This window comes from Antechinus flavipes, chromosome 4 (genome assembly GCF_016432865.1).
Source record: "Antechinus flavipes isolate AdamAnt ecotype Samford, QLD, Australia chromosome 4, AdamAnt_v2, whole genome shotgun sequence".
Classification (NCBI taxonomy): Eukaryota; Metazoa; Chordata; class Mammalia; order Dasyuromorphia; family Dasyuridae; genus Antechinus; species Antechinus flavipes.
This window is the reverse complement of record NC_067401.1, coordinates 429,386,751-429,409,136: the sequence shown is the minus strand read 5'-3', so window position 1 is coordinate 429,409,136 and position 22,386 is coordinate 429,386,751. Positions and strand designations below refer to the sequence as shown.

At 38.3% G+C, this 22,386-nt stretch overlaps 1 protein-coding gene and 1 long non-coding RNA gene across 3 annotated transcripts in view; one reads left to right on the top strand and one right to left on the bottom strand.

Moving 5' to 3' along the window:
• Window positions 1-5,564: 5,564 nt before the first annotated feature.
• Window positions 5,565-21,159, bottom strand: LOC127562949 (uncharacterized). Of its 2 annotated transcripts, none has more exons than XR_007953847.1 (3): window positions 20,157-21,159; window positions 7,615-7,846; window positions 5,565-6,157 (listed from the first exon to the last, which is right to left on the bottom strand). It is a non-coding gene; the product is annotated as an uncharacterized LOC127562949 (long non-coding RNA). The 2 variants fall into 2 exon arrangements; XR_007953846.1 differs by having other exon boundaries at window positions 7,615-7,833.
• POU2F1 (POU class 2 homeobox 1) overlaps window positions 19,219-22,386 on the top strand; it is a 233,722-nt gene continuing 230,554 nt past the window's right edge. Inside the window, exon 1 of the mRNA XM_051999028.1 lies at window positions 19,219-19,304. Coding sequence (XP_051854988.1) covers window positions 19,244-19,304 — 61 coding nt within the window. The 5' untranslated portion in view covers window positions 19,219-19,243. The remainder of the gene's footprint in view (window positions 19,305-22,386) is intronic.

The following is a 22,386-nucleotide window of genomic DNA, read 5'->3' as shown; positions in this document are numbered from 1 at the left end:
AGGGTTTCCTGAGACATCAAAATCAGTAGGCTGACATGGAAATAGTAGACTGGGGAGAGGTCATGATGAAATAGAAAGGCACTAGTATTGGAGCTCTTGGCATATAACCTGATTTTCCTACTATTATCTGCCTAATCTTTACTAAGTCATCTAAACTTTCTGCACTTTAGTTTTCTTATCTATAGTGAGACAAAAAGGAACTTACTAGCCCTTGATTTTATGACTCAAAGTCTTCATGGGATCAAGAAGCATGGTACCATGATTGTTGGCAAAATATCTGTTTGCTTGTTATAATCTTGCCTCCCCAGGGCTTTGGCCATTTATGGCAGCAGCAAGGACTCACCACAATATCCTTGTCTGATTTGTTGGTATGGTCCCACATTGGTTCTGACAAATCCCTTCTTTTGGTTAAGCCACAACATTCAGGATGTGGTCTCTGGTCCCACATACATGAATTTTCCAGATAATTGAAGCTTGTCACTTTAAATAACTTTAAATAACAAAACTTGTTGTAGTTGAATTGTTTTTAATGGAAATCTTTCTAAAATGCATTACTCAGTCTCTTGCCTTCTTAAACTTATTGATTTGATTCTGTGATTCCAGAATATTCTTTTATTGACTCTCTTGTTTGCTACGGTGACTATTCTGAACATTTTAATTTCTCCTGAAGCCTCCAATTACATCTCCCCTAACACCTTGCAAAAGATAATTTAGTCTTCTGCCTCATTAAAAAAGTTGAAGTCATTATTTGGCAGCACCCTTCCTTTCTTCCTTGCCTTTTCAAAACTTCTCAGAAACAATATCAGAATCTCCTTTCCTATTCTCTTTGGGATGAGTATAAACCAGGAGCTAATTTATAGCAACAAATAAAGAATTTTTCTTCTTATTGAAGCTAATCCATCTTCCTTTGTTCTTAATCTCATTCTCCCTCCCTTTTTCCTCCCTCATGCCTCCAGCTTCCTTAAAAATTATCTAGGAACTCATTCCAGTAATCATCTTCTTTGTCGTCTATTTCCCTGTCTCCATTGCTGCTGACAAAGAGAGAGACAGAGACAGACTGATAGACACACAGACAGAGTCTGAGACAAGGATAGAGAGGGACAGAGATAGAGGAAGGGAGAGACAGAGAGGAAGACAGAAAGACAGAGACAGAGAAAGTAGGAGGGAAAGAAAGGGGAAGAAAAGCATGTACAGAAAGGGGAAGAAAAGAGAGGAAAGGACAGGATAGAAAAGGAGGAAAGGGAAGGTAGAGAGAAAAGAGCATTTCATTGGATCATTTTATCCTATGTAGCTACTGTTCCATCTTCCTCTCCCCCTTTAGTAAAGCATTGGGTGAAAATACCTCTTGCTATATTTTTATAAAAAGGATAAATTAGGTACAGACCAGTAGTTCCAAAATTTTTTTTTTGTTCCTTAAACTCCTTTCATTAACAACAAAAATGGTGTTGTAAACCTCTAGAGTAACTGAATTTACTCTCCATGTTCTCTTAAATTCATTCTCTAAGTCCTTGCAATTACTTCAATGATAATTTTTACAAAACAAGTTCCAAATTAGAATTTACATTACAAATATACCTAAAAAGATAGTTTTATTCTACCTCTAATTAGAAAAGCTTTAAATAGTAAATTATTATGATTTTTTATGTGGGACATTATGTAAAAATTAAAAGAAGAATTAATCCAGTTAGACATCTATGCATACTATTATCTGTGAAATTTCATAACTAAATTTATTTACAAATTTTATTGAATATAAACAACACTTTAATGAAGTAAGTTGTAGCTTTGAAGATGTTTAGCATAATATAATAACAATGTATAAGATTAACTTCAATTTTGAATTTTTTTATTTGAGCAAAGGTTTGCAACCTTTGGCTCAATACCAAATACAATCTTAAATATGGTTTCACATTGTATTTTGATTTAAAACAAGAATAAAATGAAAATGTTTATCTCATACAAATATGCTGAGAGATAGAAATTTATTTTTATCTATATTTAGCCACTTTGCCAATTGTAGAAAATAGTTCATTATGATGTAAACTATTTCCTTTTCTATTGGACAGAAATTTGTCAAGGGATTTTAGTAGATTGTATTCAGTTCTGGGCATCATATTTTTTAAAAAATATTAATAAACTAGAGATTGTACTGAAGAGACCGACTGGAATGGTGGAAGACTTTGAGTCCATAGGATCAATTAGAGATGTTTAACTTGGAGAAGAGAAAGCTGGAATGGTTCAGGTGGTTCAAATTCAGGTGGGGAAGAAAATTGAACATATTGGCTGTCTTCATATACTTGAAAAGCTCTCATTTCAAGATTTGATAGACTTTTCTGTTTGCCTCCAAAGGACAGAATTAGTAGTGATGCGGGAAAGATTCCTTTCTAGATTCCCACCCTCTCCTAGTTAATAATGTAAACTGCCCTTTAACTCACAAATCCTGGTCCCTTTGAATTCCAATAGAAGATCTGACCTGTTCCCAGCCCCACCTGGATATGAGCCAACTTTGGGGCTATACCCGAAAGCCCCTCGAGCTAAGTGTCCTATTATAAAAAGGCCACGCTGGGAACCCCTCTTTGCAGAGATTCCAAACATGGCTACCATGTGAGGACCCTCTGTCCACTGGACCCTCTGTCCAGTGCCCTCTTTATCTCTACCTTCTCCTATATTTTAACTTTGCTTATCTAATAATAAACCTCTTATCAATCTAGCTCTCTGGGCCAATAAATGCTTTTATTGGGAACTCGTGCCGCTACTAGACCCCCTTGCGCCGAATCTGTACCCCAAACCTGCCACTAGACCTTAACCCTAATTTCATTTAGGTACCCCAAAGCTAGACCTCAACAGTAGCAATGGGTGGAAATTCCAAAGACACAAATGTGGGCTCGATATTAAGAAAAATTTCCTTATAAATCAAATTATGCAAAAATAAAATGAACTCTTTCAGGGGGTAATGGGTTGAACTGCAATGGAAGTCTTTAAGCAGAGGCTATATAAGCATTCGGAGGGCATTTTATAGTGGGGATTCTTTTTTGGGGGTATGATTTAGACTAGATAATTGCTGAGATGCCTGTCAGCTATGAAATACTGTTATTTTGTGATTCATGGCCAAACTTTTAAGTTGTCCACGATCTTATGCTTTTACTTCCTCACTTCAGTCTGACTTCTTTTTTTACCATGCTAATGAAAATATTCTCTTAGATGATATGATGACCTCCCATTACCTAATCAATTGTTTTTAAAGTACTTGAGCTCATTGCAACAATTGACAAGTTTGCTATTTCCTCCTACTAAAAAGTTTTTCCTCCTTTGGCTTCAGATTTAACACATACCCCTAGGCTTTTTTTTAAAAATACCTTTCTAACTGCCTTTTCTTGGCTCTTTGGTCCTCATCCTTTTCCCAATCCTTTAACTCGAGTATTCCTCAATGACTTATCCTTATTCTTCTCTTCTTTGAGAATTTTGTTCATTTCTATGGCATCAATTATCACAATTATACACATCATCACTAAATTTATATCTCTAGTCCTGACCTCTTTTATAAGTCTTCACACCTGCATCTTTAGTTGATTACAAGGTATCTTTTACTTGGATGTTCTATCAACACTTAGAACTTCACATTTGCTCCAAACCTGACACTTCTTCTGATATCACTATTTCTTTTATCAGCTTCCACAAATCAACCAAAAGATTGTATTTGAAACTTTGCTATTTGTTATCTTTGAATTTTTCCTCTCCTTTAATACACAGGGCTAACCAGTTAGCATTTCTCTGTTCTAGTCCTACAATCTCTCTTGCCTTTGTCATTCCCTATTTTCACTGCCAGCCCCTTGGTACAAGTTCATATTACCATGTGCCTAGACTATTGTAATAGCCTCTTGATAGCTCTTTCTTCGATTCTCTTTCCTTCCTCTAATCCTTTAAGACAGTTTTATAAAATTGATTGTATTTATACACAGATCTAATTGTTCAACAAGCATTTCAGTTCAAATAAGCATTTATTTGTCATGTACTTTGTTCAAAATTCATGGTCCCCCTTTCTACTGAATCAGGTTCAAACTCCTTTGGTATTTAAGGCCTTCTGAAATTTGATGAAACTAGTCTTTCCGGATTTAACTCCTGTTACTATACTGTTTCACATTTTTTCTTGCACTTTTCTTCTTCCATCCCTTTGCTAGGCTACCTAGTAAATTCCTATGCATCCTTGAAAGGCTAATTCACACTTCTCTGAAAAGCCTCTCCTGACCCTCTCAGTTAGAACTACATAATACTTAATTGACATTTTTCTTATGTACTTTATTATATATCATTTTGTATCATGCATTTATTCAAGTATCATATCTCTCTACCAGACATGTCTTTATGAGAAAGTTGTCTTAGCTGAAATTTTACATCCAATCCATTATCCTGATATAGCATTTTGTCTTTGGCTGTTTAAAGACTTAGTTTTTTAATGAATATATAAAATATAATTTAATCCTTTATCGATGCCCTATACAAGATAGATATTCAATAAATTGTTTAATTGAATACCCAAAGGTTATCATTATAAGTCTTAATAGTTGTATTATGCTGAATTGTAGTGGTGCTCTCAAGGTAAGTGAGATATATAAGGTATGCATTCCCTATAGTAAACTCTACCAGAATACAATGTTTTTTGAGTACTTATTTCTGTTTTGTAGTTTTGCAGTTTCCTCCCTTGCTTTTGTGCTTTCTCAAGCATAGGTTGAACTGAGTGGCTTCTGAGTTTCTTTTCTTATGACTTTGCTAAGCTATGGGACTCTACTGAGAGGGAGCACAGAAGCTACCTTGACCTTTGGTGCACAATAAGTTTTCTGCCACATTGCAGAAACACCCTTGTTGAGCAAGGAGCAATGATTTGTGATCATGAGAACAGGTGAGCAAGAGGGTCACAGCCAGTGTCTGTGTAAGCAGGGATGCCTTAACAGGGTTTCTAGCCTGCTGCAATTGCTGATTTGCTGGATTGGCTCTCCTCCCATTGGCAGATACTATGCATAGGCAAAACCCACCAGCTGCTTCTCTGAATGGTGATTGGGGATTGCCTATTGTTCACATGCTGATCACGCTTGCAAAAATATATATCAACAAGGCTGTACGGCATAATAAACTAGAGCTCTTTTCACAACTCTATGACTCTCCCGCTTCATTCATCTTGCCTCTGAGATCAAAGGGCTCATATTCCATGAGCTCTTAAAGACAGCTGCAACATGACTTGATGAATCTTCTCTGATATTTCTTTTCCCCTAATAACTGTAAATAGCAAAGTTCGTTAGATTTTTATATGAAATAAGAGTATAAAGGTCTAAAAAGGGTTTAAGGAGACTATCTTATAAGTCCAGCTCCTGACTTTTGGACTCAACATTGCAGCCTGATATACTGGAAAGTTTTGGAGTCAAAAAGTTTGGTTTTGACTTAACACCAGTGTTTTTGAGGTCATTGTCATTTACTTTCTGTTTCTTAAATATGTTCCGAAAAGTTGTTTGCCAAATAAGACGCTTCTGCCAATATGTGAAGTGTTATACATATGATTAAGAGTGAGTCACTTTACCACAACCTGGTCAACATTATTTTATTTCATGAACTCATAAATAAAAATTGTCAAACATGACTATGAGTCTGAATAAAACCACATCATTAGCTATAAATTTTAATACTTCAGAGTGTGACTTATTTGAACCTAGTCTTAATATTTACATTTATTCCATGTGAGTCAAACACAATGATAACATTCTAGTGCTATGCCTTGTTATAAGAGAGAATGCAAACAATATCACTTAAATGTTATCCTTTATTACAAGCAAAGCTTCCCAGAAAATTAATTTGAGAGAACACTCCAATTCAGTGAATACCAGAAAAGTGTACCTCTCCCTTCCCTCCCCCCCATTCATTGATTCATTCACACACAGGCTGTTTTCCTTTTTAGGACAGGAAGGCTCAATTTAAAATAAATAAATAAACAAAACCCAGAACTCCTAAAATGCACAGCATGAGTTACGAGGAAGACTGGAAATCATAAATGATGTGAGTAACTGTACTTGATTATGACAGGAAGCTGGCATATGGAATCTTCGTGGTGAATAAACATCTTCCATTTCTAGTATTATATCATTCAATTCCAGGAAACCATTATCATAATCTGAAATAGATAAGTAGGTGAATGGCTACAAGAACCACTGGGCAGTCAGACTTACAGTACCAGGTTTTATTTCTTCTGAATTGTACTAAAGATTAAATTTTAAGATACTACAGTAGAATTTGAATTAATTGGCATGCTCCAAGAATGGTATATCCTGGTTAGTTGGATTTTATGGTTAACTGAAGATTATAGAGACAGTTTTCCCTTTCAAATCTCTCCCAACTTTGGGTTCCAATATTTATATTTAAAAAATCCTTCTAAATTGTATTAGGCCACTTTTTCCCTTAGAAAATATGGTAATGAAAATCATGGAAACTTTTTTTGAATGACAAAGGTTTTGGAAGTATTTGGGGGATGATAATTTTGAACATCAATAATTATGGATTATTATAGATATAGATGTAGAAGGTATAGGAAACAGAATTGAATATGTATGGATGGGGAATTTTCAGGAATTTGCCTTAAAACAGAACTAAAAGGACTAAAAAAAAGGACTAAAGCCCAACACATAACTTTGTTTTCAGGGGATTTTTCTCTTTTTGGCTATATGAAGAAGAAAAGTCTTGTTAAAGTAAAATATTGTTTAAAGGATGTTTTATCTTGATTTTCTTAAAATTCTCAACACTTCTCACTGGGAGGACTTATGTTTCAATTGTAGCTATTCTCTTTACCACCTTTGTGCTCTTGGACAAATCAAATAGTTAGTATTCAGTTAGTACTCACTGAGTACTATTGGTACATTAGTACTTAGTACTCATTAATATTTCAAATCACTTAATCCTTCTTGACCTCAGTTTTCTCATTTGCAAAATGATGCGATTACATTAAGTGACCTCACTCACAGACTCTTTCCCAACCTAACTCATCTTTCTCATAAGCCAGTACACACTGAAACAGTTGTAAACTGTCATGTGGAGTGATCTTGTGGCCTTTATTTATTCCACAAACTTCTTTTTGCCTGGTCCTGCAAAACAGATAGTAGCCTCTAGACTAGCTTTACCCCAGGTTTAAGAAGCATTTTAGAACAGATAATGTATATGCACAGAGTGAATGAATGAAAAAACACTGAGCATTTCCCATAAGCAAAACATTGTGTTAAGTGATAGGGACAGCAGGAAATAGTCCTTGCTCTCAAGGAGTTTACATTCAAATGAGAAAGACCAAGCATAGAAGAGGCTTCTGTAGTTAGGGAGATAAAAAGGGTAATGCTTCTTTATTCATGTGAATCTCACTGCCAAAATCCTATCATTTTCTGATGCTGAATTATTTCATGATATTAAGCAGTTAAGTGCAGAGGACCACTTCTTTGGCTTAAGGACTCACAGAGACAGTTGCCAGGCTACTTCTCCACAGAGGCCTATGATCCTCCCAAGGTCTGTGGATTTAGAGTATTGGGCTGTCTCTACTGGGATTTTTAGGGAGAGGATAGTTAGGATGGTGGTGATGTTTGCGCTCACCTGGTCCAAGTCACTTCCTGCCCCACCTTCAAGGTGCCTGGCTGCCTCATCTGGACTGGCAGTCTCATAGGAAGCAATTGGTCAGCACTTGGAGGGATGGGATAGGATGATCTCTTCTCCATAGGAGTTACTTCCCCACATTATGGCTGCAGGATCTGAGCCAGAAGCAGGATCCATGGGCTTGAGATGCTGCCACTCTCAGAGTTCTTGGGTACCTGTCTGTTAATGGCAGCTGGTCAAAAACATCAGTGTTACAATTACAAAACAGTTTTCACACAAATAAAGTTAGATCTAAATAACTGGAACAATATCAAGTGCTCATGGGTAGGTCGAGATAACAGAGCTGGAAAAAATTATAACAAAATTCATCTGGAAGAACAAAAGATCAAGAATTTCAAGAGAATTAATGAAAAAAAAAAAAAAGCAAAGGAAGATGGCTTAGCTGTACCAGCCCTAAAACTATATTATAAAGCAAGTCATCAAAACTATATTATAAAGCAAATCATCAATTTAGTATTGACTAAGAAACAGAGTAGTGATCAGTAGAATAAGTTAGGTTCACAGGACACAATAGTCAATGACTATTGTATCCAGTATTTGATAAATCCAAAGATTACAGCTTCTGGAATAAGAACTCACTATTTGACAAAAATTCCTGGAAAAATGGAAAAGAGTATAGCAGAAACTAGGCATTGACCAACAGGCTTCATAATTTAGACATGAAGGGTGATACTATAAGCAAATTAGAAGAACAAAGAATAATCTACCTTTTAGATCTATGGAGAAGAAAGGAATATAATATGGCCAAAGAAGAATTAGAGAACATTATGAAATGTGAACAAATAATTTTGATTCCATTACATTAAAAAAGTTTTTGTACAAACAAAAATAATGCAGCCAAGATTAGAAAGGAAGCAGAATGCTGGGAGGAAATTTTTACATCTGCCTCATTTCTAAAGCATATAGAGAATTGAGTCAAATTAAAAAAAAATACAAGCCATTTCCTAATTGACAAATGGTCAAAGGATATGAACAGACAATTTTCAGATGATGAAATTAAGGCCATTTCTAGTGATATGAAAAAATGTTCTAAATCATGATTGATTAGAAAGATGCAAATTAAGACAATTCTGAAGTACTACTTCACATCTCTCAGATTGGCTTAGAGAACAGAAAAAATAATGATAAACATTGGAGGGGTTGTGGGAAAACATGAACACTAATGCATAATTGGTGGAGTTGTGAGATGATCCAACCATTCTGGAGAACAATTTGGAACTATGCCCAAAGGGTTATCGAATTGTGCATACCCTTTGATCTAGCTGTGTCTCTACTGAACCTGCATCCCAAAGAGAGCATAAAAAAGGAAAAAAAAAACCTACATGTGCAAAAACATTTGTGGCAGCCCTTTTTGTAGTGGCAAGAAACTGGAAACTGAGTAAATACCCAACAGGTGGAGAATGGCTGAATAACTTATGGCATATGAATATTAGGAATATTATTGTTCTATAAGAAATGATGAGTAGGATGATTTCAGAAAAGCCTTACATTAACTGATGCTGAGTGAGGTGAGTAGAACCAAGAGAACATTGTAAACAAGATTATGTGATGTTGAACTGTGATGGACTTGGTTCTTTTCAACAATGAAATGATTCAAGGTAATTCCAATAGACTTGTGATGGAAAGATATAGAGATCAAAGCATAGTATTTTCTCCTTTTTTCTCTTTTTTTGGTAGTTATATGCTTACTTTTTTCCTTGTTTTTTTTTCCTTACATCTTTTGATCTGATTTTTCTTGTGCAGCATATATGTATATGTTTAATCTATATTGGATTGCTTGATTATGGGAACACAAGATTTGCAAAGGTGAATGCTGAAAATTATCTTTGCATGTAGTTAGGAAAAAAGCTATTAAAAAGTCAACATGATCTTTAAAAAATTGGTGTTTTATACCCCCCCAACATACACAGACAGACAGACACACACACACACACTCCTTGAAGAACTGCTGTTCTGAGCCTCCAAAGTCTATTTATATACTAAGAAGATTCTTAATTCTAGATCTAGAGATGGATTAAGATTATCTTTTAGTTCTAGGAATCCTAGTTTCTAATGAGAACTTTGTTCCCTTTCATATTCTTTGGCCTGTGAAAAACACTTTGGAGATGATGTCACTCATGATAAGGAGAAAAAAAAATATTCAATATATAATATGAATCAGGTACGAAATCGGTAATTTGTTCCTGTCCTCTCCATAGGTACAGGAGAAGATAGGAGGGAAATAATTTAGAACTGAAAATAATAAAAATAAAAGATAAAACAAAATTAAATCAAAACTAAGTCTCCTAGTGATCTGGAGGAAGATCTTCAAATACAAAGGAAAAAAATGTGAATCATACAAGATTGTTCTGCACCCACAAAAAACACTGAAAGGAATAAAATAATTTGTTCTAAGGAGCAATGGAGCTTGGGATGAAGTCCAAGATAACCTATCTTAACTATAAATGAAAAAAGTGGACATTCAATAATAAAGAGGCATTCAAAACACTTTTAGAAAGAAAATTGGATCTGAAGAGATTAGTTGCTTCTTGTATATCTCTTTCCCCATTCCCCCACTACTCTAGAAGATAAGTAAGATTTCAATAGGAAAAGATGGGGGAGTGAGTAAACATTAAGCAAAGGCATGAAAAAAACAAAGGAAAAGAGAAGCATAGTCTTGGCTGGAGTTTACAGTATATTAAACTGAAAAACTAGATTGAACCTAAAATGTGGAAGGCTCTGAAGAGTTGGCTAGGGGAGTCTGGACTCAATTTAGTACATCATGGAATGACAATGACCAGAAATAAGTCAAGAATAATAGAATGTAGGAGAAACATGATGAATTTTTGATTTAGGGTAAGGGGAACAGAACAATTTATATAATAACAATTACATTGTAAAAATGTCAAATTTCAAAGTCTTGAGAACTCTGATCAAACAATATTCTAGAGCACCAATGATAAAAAAAATTACTTTTAAAAAAATTGGAAGTTAGGAGAACATGAGAAAATAAACTCTTGTTAATTGAAAAAAATTATTTTTCAATGGATAAAAGGGAAAAAATGAGTTTAATTTTAAACCTGTTGACCTTCTGCTACCAGAAGGACACCCAAATGAAGCCATTAGAAATGGGATTCTGGAGCTTGAGACTTAGTGAAAGCAAGACTTAAAGTCACCTATACAGAAATGAGAGGTGAGAATGGATGAGAATAATCAATTAATAAGCATTTATTAAATGCCTACCAAGGCATAGGCTAAAAGAGAGTCTGCTAAGATTATAACCTTGAGGAAGAAGAAAGAAGATCCAGAGTAGTAATAGGAAGAATCAGGTTAGAAGCTGTTACGAAAAATCAAGGTAAAAGAGAATGTCCAGAAAGAGGGGACAGTCTTCAGTGTCATTTATTGTAGAGAAGTTAAAGAAATTGAGGACAGAGAAAAAGTAATTGAATTCAGCAATTAGAAGTTCAATGAATATCTTCAAGAAAGGAGTTTCTATAGATTGGTGTAAATGGAAGTCAAATTGCTAAACACCAAAGACAGAATGAGTGGTGAGAAAGCAGAGGCAGAAAATAGGGTACTAACTTGAGGGAAAAGTCCTGTCAAAGGACTTTTGTAGCTCTTTTGTTTTTCCCATAGAGAGATATTGGCATGTTTGTGATGACTAGGAAGGAATAATGAAGGGGAAGAGACTAAAGATTAAAGAAAAAAAGGGGATGACATAATAAGGTTTTGGTGTGGGGAAATCAATAATGATTAAGTTTTGGTAAAAAGTGAATGGACTTTCTTCCTTATCTGTCCAATGTTGATAATAACCTAATGAAATAACAATGTAATGTATTTATTTGAATAAAATGTAGTAACATTCAATAGAATTAATGTTATTTTCATTTTAGTGGGTATTAGCCTTCTTTTGTGTACATCTTTGATAATTTGGTTAATCCCTTCTCAAAATAATGTTTTTGAATGCATAAAATAAATAGTATTACAAAGCAAACTAATATTAATTTTTTAAACAAGTTTTTAGTGCCTAGTTTATTTCATTTCTTATGGTAACTGTTTCTAACTTCTTCTTTCCTCAAGCCTACAAGCTTAACTCCCTTCATGAACTTAGAGCAGATAATTGAGCCAAAGCCTGACCCCATTGAAGGAGAGCTTCTTAACTTCTTAAACTTTTTCAGTTTCTCCAGTTCTTTCCTCCTTCCTTGCTAGAAAAATAGTATCTGTGCTCCTCATCGAGGCTAATCTGTGTTCTTGATTCCATTCTCTCCTGATTCCTCTATGATTAGTCTGGCAACTCTGCTATTTTCCATCTTCATTTCCTTCTTTTGGATTGGTTCCATAGATTGACTCATCCAAATCTCAAACATTAGTAGTAGAGTTTATTACTTTCCCCCCACTAAACCTGTTCTTTTTGACTTTACTCATTTTATTAATAGTATCACTAAATTAATTTAATTACTCATTGCTACCAAAATTGCCTGATTTCCTCCAATGATTATCTTTGACAGTGATGGCCACCAAAAGGCCTTTTAGCAAGAACCCCATTAAATAAAACATATGCATGTTTCATAAAATAAAGAGGAGAGAAGACTATGGGGATTGAATGTGAATCACAACATAGTATTTTCATCTTTTTTGTTATTTTGGTTTTCTCATTTTTTTTCTTTTTGATCTGATTTTTTTTTTGGTCAGCATAATAAATGTGGAAATATGTTTAGAAGAATTGCACATATTTAACTATATTTGATTACATGCTGTCTAGAGGAGGGGGGAGGTAAGGAGTTAAGGGAGAAAAATTTGGAACACACGATTTTACAAGGGTTAAAATTGAAAACTATCTTTGCATGTATTTTTTAGGGAAAAACTTATTAGTATTAAAAAGAAAAAAGTAAAGATGAGAAAGAAGAAAAGAAGAGGCAAAAGAGGCAAATGGAGATTACCAAGTACATAGACTCTTTGTATTCCTAGCACTTTAGTTCAGTAACTGCCACATAATAGATATTTAATATGCTAATTGATTAACGAATATACTTCTTTCAGAAATCATTCTACATATTAAGAATAAAATTCGTAACGCTTTTAGAAATACAAGAAACAAAATTATTTCTGAAGGAACCATGTCAATTTGATACCTTTCCCAGGCTTTGGCACAAGTCCACAAAGACTAATGGGAAGGGAAAAAAGGATAAGAGGAGAGAGATTGCTAGTTGCTCCTCTGCTCATCAGAAGAGCAATCTTTAATCCATTGCTGTCCATAGTGAAGGGGAATATCCACAAGACTTCCTACTGATCCAATCCTCCAGAAGAGAATAGAGGCAGGACAAAGAGGGAAGAGCTAAAAAGATTCCTTTTTTTTTTTTTTTCCCCTGGGTACTAGGTAGATGGGATAGTGAGTTAATTATTTCAGAAAACCTGGATTTTAGCATTTTCACTAGTCAGGTCCCATGCTCCTTTGTGCATCCAGAACCCATCATCTGTGCTCTCTTGAAGCTTAGCTTCATTCTAAGTTCTGTTAGCCCTGAAGGCCAGTGAATGTTTCTTTGCACTCCTTTCTGAGGAAAAGTCCGTTTTTAATAAGCGGGATACTGCCCTATTTCTTACAAAAAGGCATCATTTAAACCTGAATGTGAGGGGAGAGTGAAATATTGTTATGACAACTCTAGCCATTATACTGAACAGGCAGAAGGAAATGTATTAGTTTATAATACCAGGGAAATAGTCCTAACATTAGGCTAGAAATCTTGGCATTTATTATCATTGACTCTTCTTTCTTCCCCTTCTTTCAAATCTAATAAATTACTAGATCCTATAGACTTTATCTTCATAATCTTTCCTGCATATTACCCCTGATCTCTACAACCATATTTGAACTACAACGTACTACTACAACCTACAACCATAGTTGAAATCTTCTGCTGCCATTTGTTTAGACTATCTCTACTCTTACCCTTTTAAATTATCATTCCAAATTTATCTTAATACATACAGCTGATTATGTCTCTCATCTGCTCAAAAATCTTCAGTTGTTCCCTATTAGGACTAAGAAAAAGTATATTCTATATCTATGTCTATATATCAATATAGATATCTATATCTATACTATATATGAATGGTATATTCTATATCTATATATAATGTATTCTATAGCTATATATTTCCTATAAATTGGAAATAATATATTCTCCTTAGCCTAATACTCACAGTTTTCTACAATCAAATACCACCTTATGTTTTTGTCTTCTTACATTACTACCTTCCATACACATTTGTGTACCTGTCTTAGTACCTTTACTAAGATGGTAAGTTCCAAGAAGGAAAGGATAGTGTCGTGCATATTTATATTTTCTTTAGCATTTTACCTACTTCATCCCACCACCAGAATTGCTATGGGGACTTTCTAGAAATGAAAACATATTTAATAAACATATGACATATGATGGGCACTGAGGAATCAAATGTAAAATTCAGATAGACCTTGAAGCTTATAATCTACTGGGAGAGATAATACACATAGGGGAGTGAAGGTCAAGGAAGTAAATTTTGGTCTGGAAAGCCAGACATAGTGAATGAAATCATAGAGCTCAGAGTAAAACTTTTTCCAATAGGAATCACAGTATTAATTTGATTACTATCCCTGGAGCAGTTAACAGTAGGCTACATGTGTAGAGGTAGGAAAGACAGATGCCCTAGTACTTTTAGGTTTCTTGGAGGATATATGAATGAAATGAGGAACAGGTCTTGGGGTAGGTTCAATCTTGTGAGTGGGTTAGGTGAGTTGCATAATTCACTCACTAATCAGGACAGCTCAAGCAAAGGGAAAGGAAATAAAAAAGAATAGAGATTTGAGGGAATGGAAATGAGGATACTGTTGATCAAGCTGGGCAGTTCATCCAAAGGAAAGGGAGCAAGAAGTTGAGTGACTCAAAGCAGGAGAAAAGACTAATTAAAAAATGCGCACTGGACAATGGTCACAGAATGGGCTAGAAGACTCCTTACAAAAAGATATTGCTTCCACAGAAACCAAAAGGGAGTTAAATGGAAATAAATCACATTATAAAAATTAGGATTCCAAGAATGGAAGGGGGTTGAGTAGACAGGATGGGGAAAGCTTAGAAAGGCCTGCTTATTGTTTTGACATTGTGCAGAGAAAATTGAGTAATATGAGCCCCTGATGGTGATTTACTTGTTCCCTGAATTGCTTCACACCAGATCAGTTCAAATTGTGCACTTGAACTAATGGTGGAGAAAAAACCAAGAACATCAGGAGAAGCTGGGGAAGGCTGGAAAAATGGAGACAAAATGTGGCCCTTCCTTTCCCCTACCTCAATTCTTGAAATGTGCCAATGCAAAGTTAACATGAGACAAATAATAGTAAACCTAGTTAGGGAGCCTTTTGTTTAGAAGCTGCTTTTGGAGCTTTTTATCACAAATTCCGATTTTTATTTTCCAAGGAATAAGGCATCTTTTATCTACATTCAAGGTCCACATAAGTATAAGTAACAGGGGAGGAAAAACAAAAGGGAAGTATAAATTTCTTCTAAGCTGTATTAGGAAATAACTTCTGTATCAGTCATTCAAAATATTTTAGACAAACATACCGCCTCTTTCACAGAACAGAGATTGGGAACTACTAGGACAGAATGTCAAGACTATTGAATTATCTTACTAAATTATTTTTCTTTCTTACAAATTAAGGTTCAATATGGAGGAGATGGAAGTGAGATATGACTGAGGTAAGAAGATGGATAAAAATTGAATAGGAAAATATAAATGGGTTGCAATTTGTGGATAGTTTGTACTGTTGGAAGGAATACTTACATTGATGAAATCATGTATCCATTATCTTATTGAGTGTATAAAACCTTTAAATTAAAAAAATTTGGTTCCTGAGATTTTTTTGGATTTAGGGTTAAGATTAAAGAACATGATCCCAGCACTCAGGAGGACCTGAGTTCAAGTTTGACCTCAGATACTTAACACCTCCTAGCTGTGTGACCCTGAGCAAGTCACTTAACCCCAAATGCCTCAGCGGAAAACAAAGAACATGATTCCAAGAAAAGTGGGAATTACCAGGAACTACTTTCTTTCTTTTCTTGTTTGCTTTTTAATTAAAGCTTTTTTATTTTCAAAATATATGCATGGATAATTTTCAATATTCACCCTGGAAGAACCTTGTATTCTAAATTTTTTCCTTTCTTTCCCCCTATCCCTTCCCCTAGATAAAAAGTAAATAATAAAAATATGTTAAATATGTATAATTCTTCTATACATATTTCTACATTTATTATGCTGCACAAGAAAAAATCAGCTCAAAAAGGAAAAAAAATGAGAAAGAAAACAAAATGCAAACAACAGCAAAAAGAGTGAAAATACCATGTTGTGATCTGCACTTAGTTCCCACCATCTTTTCTCTTGGTATATGTGGCTCTCTTCACCACAAAACCCAGGAACTGCTTTCTAAAAATGACAATAATAAAGTGAGTCTGGAAAGCAGGATAGCATTTATCTGCAGGGAATCATTTTTAACTTTTGGTTAATCTTTAATATATAGTAGAGTGATATAAAGTCACTTTTGTAATGTGGGAGGTCAATCCTAGTGACTTCAAAATTCCTATAGTGTTGCTTCCTGGAGTTCTCTTAAAAGATATCTCAGTTCTTTACAGCATTGTCATTACCCACTGAACCCTTTTTAAACTCTTGCTCAACAACCACAAGGAACTAGAAGCGGAGGTATATTAGAGATGATCCCTAGTTCACCTATAGAGGTAGTGGTTCAGGCACCAACTGAAAGACTTTTCATTACCATCCAGTATACAATCAGGAAACATTTGGAGGATTCCTATTTATGCTCTAAAGTGGAGAGTGAGGAAGTCTCCATTATACTTACTTGGAAGCAGGTTCATACTAAGCTTCCATGTTCTTTTCTAGAACATCCACTATGAATATCCCAAGAAGGAAGGACAAAAGACAACAAGAGCACTAAAGTGCAGAAGGAAGTATCTTGTGTAAGACAATACAACTAGTGGTAAAATAGAGCAGAGTATAGAATTGATTGCCTCCATATCACTTTGTGTCTTCATGGTTTAAAAAGGTATAATTTCTCTTTGAATATGTTGAGTTTGAAATGCCAATTTGGCATCAGGAATGCACTATGCTTGGTGCTGGTAAGGAGAAAGAAAAGCTGAATAAAATTGCATCACTGCCGCCTGCCTGTCCAGAGTTTGTAATCTGAAGCTACATTCACTACATGTTGATTCAGTCCCTATGCTTAACATAGAAGTGACCTAAAAATTATCTTTCTTCAAGTCTTCCAAAGATCCATGACTGTATCTGTATGGGCATTCTGTTCACTGAAGTGATCAATCCCTTCCTGCTTCAGCAAAGTTTCATGGATTTCTGTGTTCCATACCTACTTCCCAGATCACTACTTGGGTGGTCAACCTTACTAACTTTAATGAGGCTTGAACTACAGATCTGCTGACAAGCCTAAAGCTCTTTTAGTTTGATAGAATCAGTTGTTTTCATTGGAATCGTTTTTGAGAACCCAAGTCACAAAGAGGCATTTAGAGAGGATCTTTTATAGTCTGTTCAATTTATCTTTAATTTTTCCGAAATCTTTTTTTAAAGCTTTTTATTTTCAAAATATATGTATAGCTTTCAACATTAACCCTTGCAAAACCTTGTGTTCCAAATTCCAAAATCTATCTTGCACAAGTTGAAGGGTTATTCTTCAAGATTTATTTGCTGTCACTGTGGACGGCTTTTATGAGCAGGTACAATCAATCCATTAATCAAAATCGCATGTTTCAATATAATCCTAGGGATGATCTTAGGTAATGTAGCTCTTTTTTTTTTTTTTTTAAGAAAGAAACTTAAGGCCCATAGAGAATAAGTGATTTGTTCAAAGTTTGTTAAAGTCCAGTCTCCTCCCCCTCACTTTTTTCTACGCTACTAAAAATTTTAATTATCCAAGTAAATTCTCACAAGAATTGATTTTTTCTCTTTTCCAATGCAGACTCTGAACTACAATTTTGAACATCCTAATTTCAGTAAAATTGAGTCTTCATGAGAACATAATATTGAAGTGATTTCTCTATAATTTTTTTTTTTTTTACTCTTACCAAAACAAAACAAAAAGCAAACCAAACCCCTAGATGTTCCTGAAGATTTAGTTCAGGCTAAAATAATTAAATTTTTGAGTTCCGGCCAAGGACAGCTTCAGCTCCAAAGGAAGAACCTTAACAAAATTAGGAACAACTGAAAAAAGATGTTCACCACGGAAAACCTTCTGTAATTCCCCCTTCCCCCGCTGTTTGTGCTAGGGCTCTCGGAGATAGAGACGCCAAGGCATTCAGACCTCCTCCTGGGAGTTAATTCCCAAAGGGTACTTTTCCTACAGGCTCCGAATCCTACCGCGAGCTCCAGCTCCCCGGCGGCCTTAATATCTGCGCTTCCTCAAACGCTCTAGGTAGAGAGCTGAGGAAGCCGACACGGGCCCGCGCTTTTGGGCCAGAAACTAAAGAGGAAAGCAAGTCAGCCAGCAACAATTAAGTGCCTGCTGGATGGCCAGCATCTTGCTAAAGGGTGGGGATGCAGAGAAAGGTTAAAGACAAAGTTAACCCGCAGGCGCCGTGGGAGCTGGCAGCAAATCCACTACAGCCCTGTCGGTCTCTAAACTCTCCAGGGCTGGATCAGCTGAGTGTTTGGGGGCGGGGACTAAGTGGGGGATTCAAATTTAAAGCGGGATGAGACACCTGAGGCGTCACAGGTGAGGGCCTGGCAGGGGTCCGGGGGCGCGCGCGCAGCGCGAGCACGAGCACGCTCCTAGTGCGTCGGATAATCTGAGGCGCTCCCTCGGCCTAGGAGGTTGAGAGGGAAAGTCTCAGTCGCCTTCGGCCTGTGGGGCCGGCTGTCTTGACCCCCTTGCACTTTCTTACAGTGTAGTCGATGAGGTTACGCTGAGGCCCATTACGGGGAGGGAGAAATTGGCCTGTGAGTTCCTCGATCCGCACGCCATTTCCTCGTGTTAGTCCACAAACTTCCCTCCCAAAGCTGGGGCGGGCAACGGAACTCATGTTCTGCTCACGCCAACTGCGCAAACGCAAATGTTTTAGGAGTCGCCAGAGTGAAGGAGGGGCGGGAAGGGGAGGAAGGGAAGAGAAAAGAAAAGCCACCGAACACGAAAAACCTACACAAGAAACAGCCGAGAGGAGAAAGACTGCGCATGTGTGTGTCCGAATCCCTTTTAGGTCCCCGAAGAGAAAGTGACGCAGGGACCCGGAAAGCGAAGGGGGCGGGAAGCGAGGGGAAATGTGAAGAGGCGCGAGGCGGGGAGGCGCAGGCGCGGAATCGTGAGGGCGGGCGGGGTTGGAGAGAACCCGGGCTGTAGGCGGAGCAGAGTGAGCATCAGCCTCGCGCGCCCCCTGGCGCGCGCCTGGTGTGAGGCGAGAGAGCTGGGCGGGGAGGGGGGGAGGAGGAAGGGAGGAGGAGGAGAAAGTAGAGGGAGGAGGCATGGAGGGCGGGAGGGGGGAGGGGAGCAGGGAGCGAGGGAGGGTTTATCGACCGGCCGATTTTGGTTAAAATATTCAAAATGGCGGACGGAGGAGCAGCGAGTCAAGATGAGAGTTCAGCCGCGGCGGCAGCAGCAGCAGGTAATCATTACAGCATTTTACATATTCATATTCATACTCAACCCCGGCTCCCGCTGCCCCCCCCCCTGCGACTTAGCATAATTTATTAGTACTCAGGATTATTATAATTAACGGCGGGGAGATGGGGGGCCGGGGAGCCTGTAGCCCCCGCCGGGCGCCGAGCGAAGGGGTAAAGCGGCTCCGTGCGTCCAGGCGGAGGGGAAGACAAGGGGCAAAGGGGGAGGCCAGCCACCTGGCTCCTCCAGCCCCCGCTTGTCGGCAGCCCGGCCCTCTCGCCCGGGCTGCCGGGTCCGCGGCGGCGGCGGCGGCGGCGCCGGGGGCCGCGGGTGCGGACAATAAAGACATTTTACATATTCATCAGTGATCGGCCGGGCGGGTGGCGGGAGGCTGCGCCGGCCGGGCCGGGGCCGGGGGGCCACCACTGCCGACCCGGGGGGGTGTGTCGCCGGGGGAGGGGGCGGGCGAGCACAATGCCGAGGACCGGGGGAGGCGGCGGCCGCAGTAGGACCGGGACCCCGCCGGGCCGGACGCCCGGTCGGGGGTGTGGAGGGAAGCGGTGCCCGCGGCGGGGGGCGAAGGGGGGGTGAAAGGAGCCCCCGCGCGTCGGTCCACCAGCCCGCCCCGCCGCACGTGGGTCTGAGGTTTAAAATCCTGGGGTTACTCCTTCCTCCTACCAACCTACGCGCTCCCGCGGCCGCGTCCCTCCACCCCCCACCCCCGTGCCGCGAGTGACCTGGGCTTGGGGTCTCTTCTCGGGCGAGGAGGTGTCTAAGGGTCAGCGTGGGCCAGCGAGGGGGACCTCGGCACTGGGGGGGCGTGGAGCCTCTAGGTGCCGGGGTGGGTTTGGCTCACCTGGTTGTGGAAGGTGGAACCAGGAAGAGCCACCTGGGCCGGAGCTCCGGAGGGATTTGCGTAGTCGCCCCCTCCCCGCTATTCCTTGGCTTCGGGACCGCAGGCTCCAGGGAGGAGGACTCCTGGGTCCTTTCCCGGACGTCCCGGCCACCTTCGCACAGTTTGGGGGAGGGCACTCAAGAGACTCATTTCCCTGTCTTGAGGGTCCGGGGGGGTGGTGGGGGAGGGTCGGTGGAGGCGGGCAAGGAAGCGGGCAGCCCCCCAGCCCCGGGACGGGCCGCTAGCTAACTTGGTGACATTCTTGATTGCTCCTGGTCTGCCTGCTCGGACTATCGGGACGGAGTTGGAGGGCTGGGAAGGGGATTTCCCTCCCTGGTTTTGTGGCGGTTCATGCTCTGCCCCGGGTCTCCTCGGCTAGCTCCCTCTCGGTACCTCTCTCATTTGAATAATGTCTAATTCGGGGAGGTTTATATTATTGAAATGGCTGCCTGCCTTTCCCCGCCTCTCATGTTTAGTAATTCAGACCTTTAATAACAGCCACTCACAGCCCAACGCCGTGTTTATATTTTACATTCGCCCCATGTGCTTTTGTGGTTCGATATGATTCTTTTTTTTTTCCTTCTTGGCAATCCGCAGGGCTCCAAGATCAAACCCAGGCTGTGCTGGGAAGGGAAGGGGGGAGAGCTAGGCCTTGGCTCCTCCAGCAGATGCCTAGGCCTCATATTCTCTGCCGCTTGATTTATTTACTAATAACCAAAATGACTCCCCCCACCAACTACCTCTCACACGGACGTACACACCACCCCACCCCCTGCGGGCAAAACAAACCCCCCTCCCCGGGGCTTGACCGGCCTCAAAACCTCGGAGTCCACTGCTAAGTAAGAGGCTCTGGGATGTTTTGTTTTGTTTTTTAAAGGGCTTTTCGTGTAATTTGTAGCAGGGTTAGGCACCTTAGAAAAAAAATGGCTTGATTTCTCATTTTTGGGGGGGAAGTTGGGACATGTAAAATTCCTTCATCCTTTAATATGGTTTGTTTTGGGGTATAGTTATTTCTATTTAACACTTTCACTCCCTAAATCATCTTTTTTTTCTTGTATTTGTAAAAATCAGTATAGGTTTCCTAGAGGATGTGAAAAATCCTAAGATTTTTATACATTTTTAGTAATAGTGAATTGATCAGTGCTATTTACTTTCTCTGTAAATTAAACGAATCATTTTGTGCTTTTGAAAGTTTTTATTAGTGTCATCCACTAACATCAACACCTGATACTTCAATGTAGGAGATACTTGAAAATGTTATACCAATTGGGTAAAAATTTAGGGAAACACACACATACACATTTTACCTCCTAGTCTGCTAGAACTTTGCTATTCTCTTCCTCTTCCAAAATGGTCAGAATTGTTTCAATCAAGATTTTAAATAATGGTGTTATTTTAAAAAAAAAATAACAGTTTTTGGAAGTAATAGTTACTTTGATTTAGATTTCTTCCCAGGTAAATTTTCATTTTCATTTTGCTTTGTAGCTTTAGTAATAGGACAAAATGATAGAGTTTCTCATTAGTGACCATCCATTTATTTTTGGAGGAAAATAGACCTTGTTTTTGTTTTTGATGTCTTACAACAGCATGGAAACATATCAAGAGGCTTTACATTTAGCTCCTGGCAGTAAGCATCAAAGTATGTGTCCTTAATTTGTAACAAAATTCCTGATTTGATTGACTTAAAGCAATTCAATTTTCAAATAACCTGTTCACTTTTTTTTTTTTCTATTTTGCTCCTGGTAAAGACAAATTCTGAATGCTACATAAAAAGAAATATGTCTGTTGCTTTAATGAGAATGTTCGGGTGAATAACTACTTCAAAGACTAGCAGGATGATTTTGGATGGACAAAAAGCAGTAATATGATTTAATTCCTTAAATAGTATATGTTTTTGTATCCGCTTCCCAAGATATGGTCAAGCTGATGATGTCATTGGGCAGAGGACAAGGTGCAGTTAATTTGATTTATTGGCCTGAGGTGAAGTGTAGCAGTGAAACCTTCTCATAGGGAAACCATTTATCTCAGGACAATTTCCTTTATAGCTGCAATTTAACCACTACTGAGACTGTAGATATTTTATCCGAGATGATAAAAATGTATATCACATTTTAGAAACAAAATTTTACTCCACAGACTAATATGAAAAAGGAAGAATTGTTAAATTTTGGTCTTGTATTTTTGTATGGCA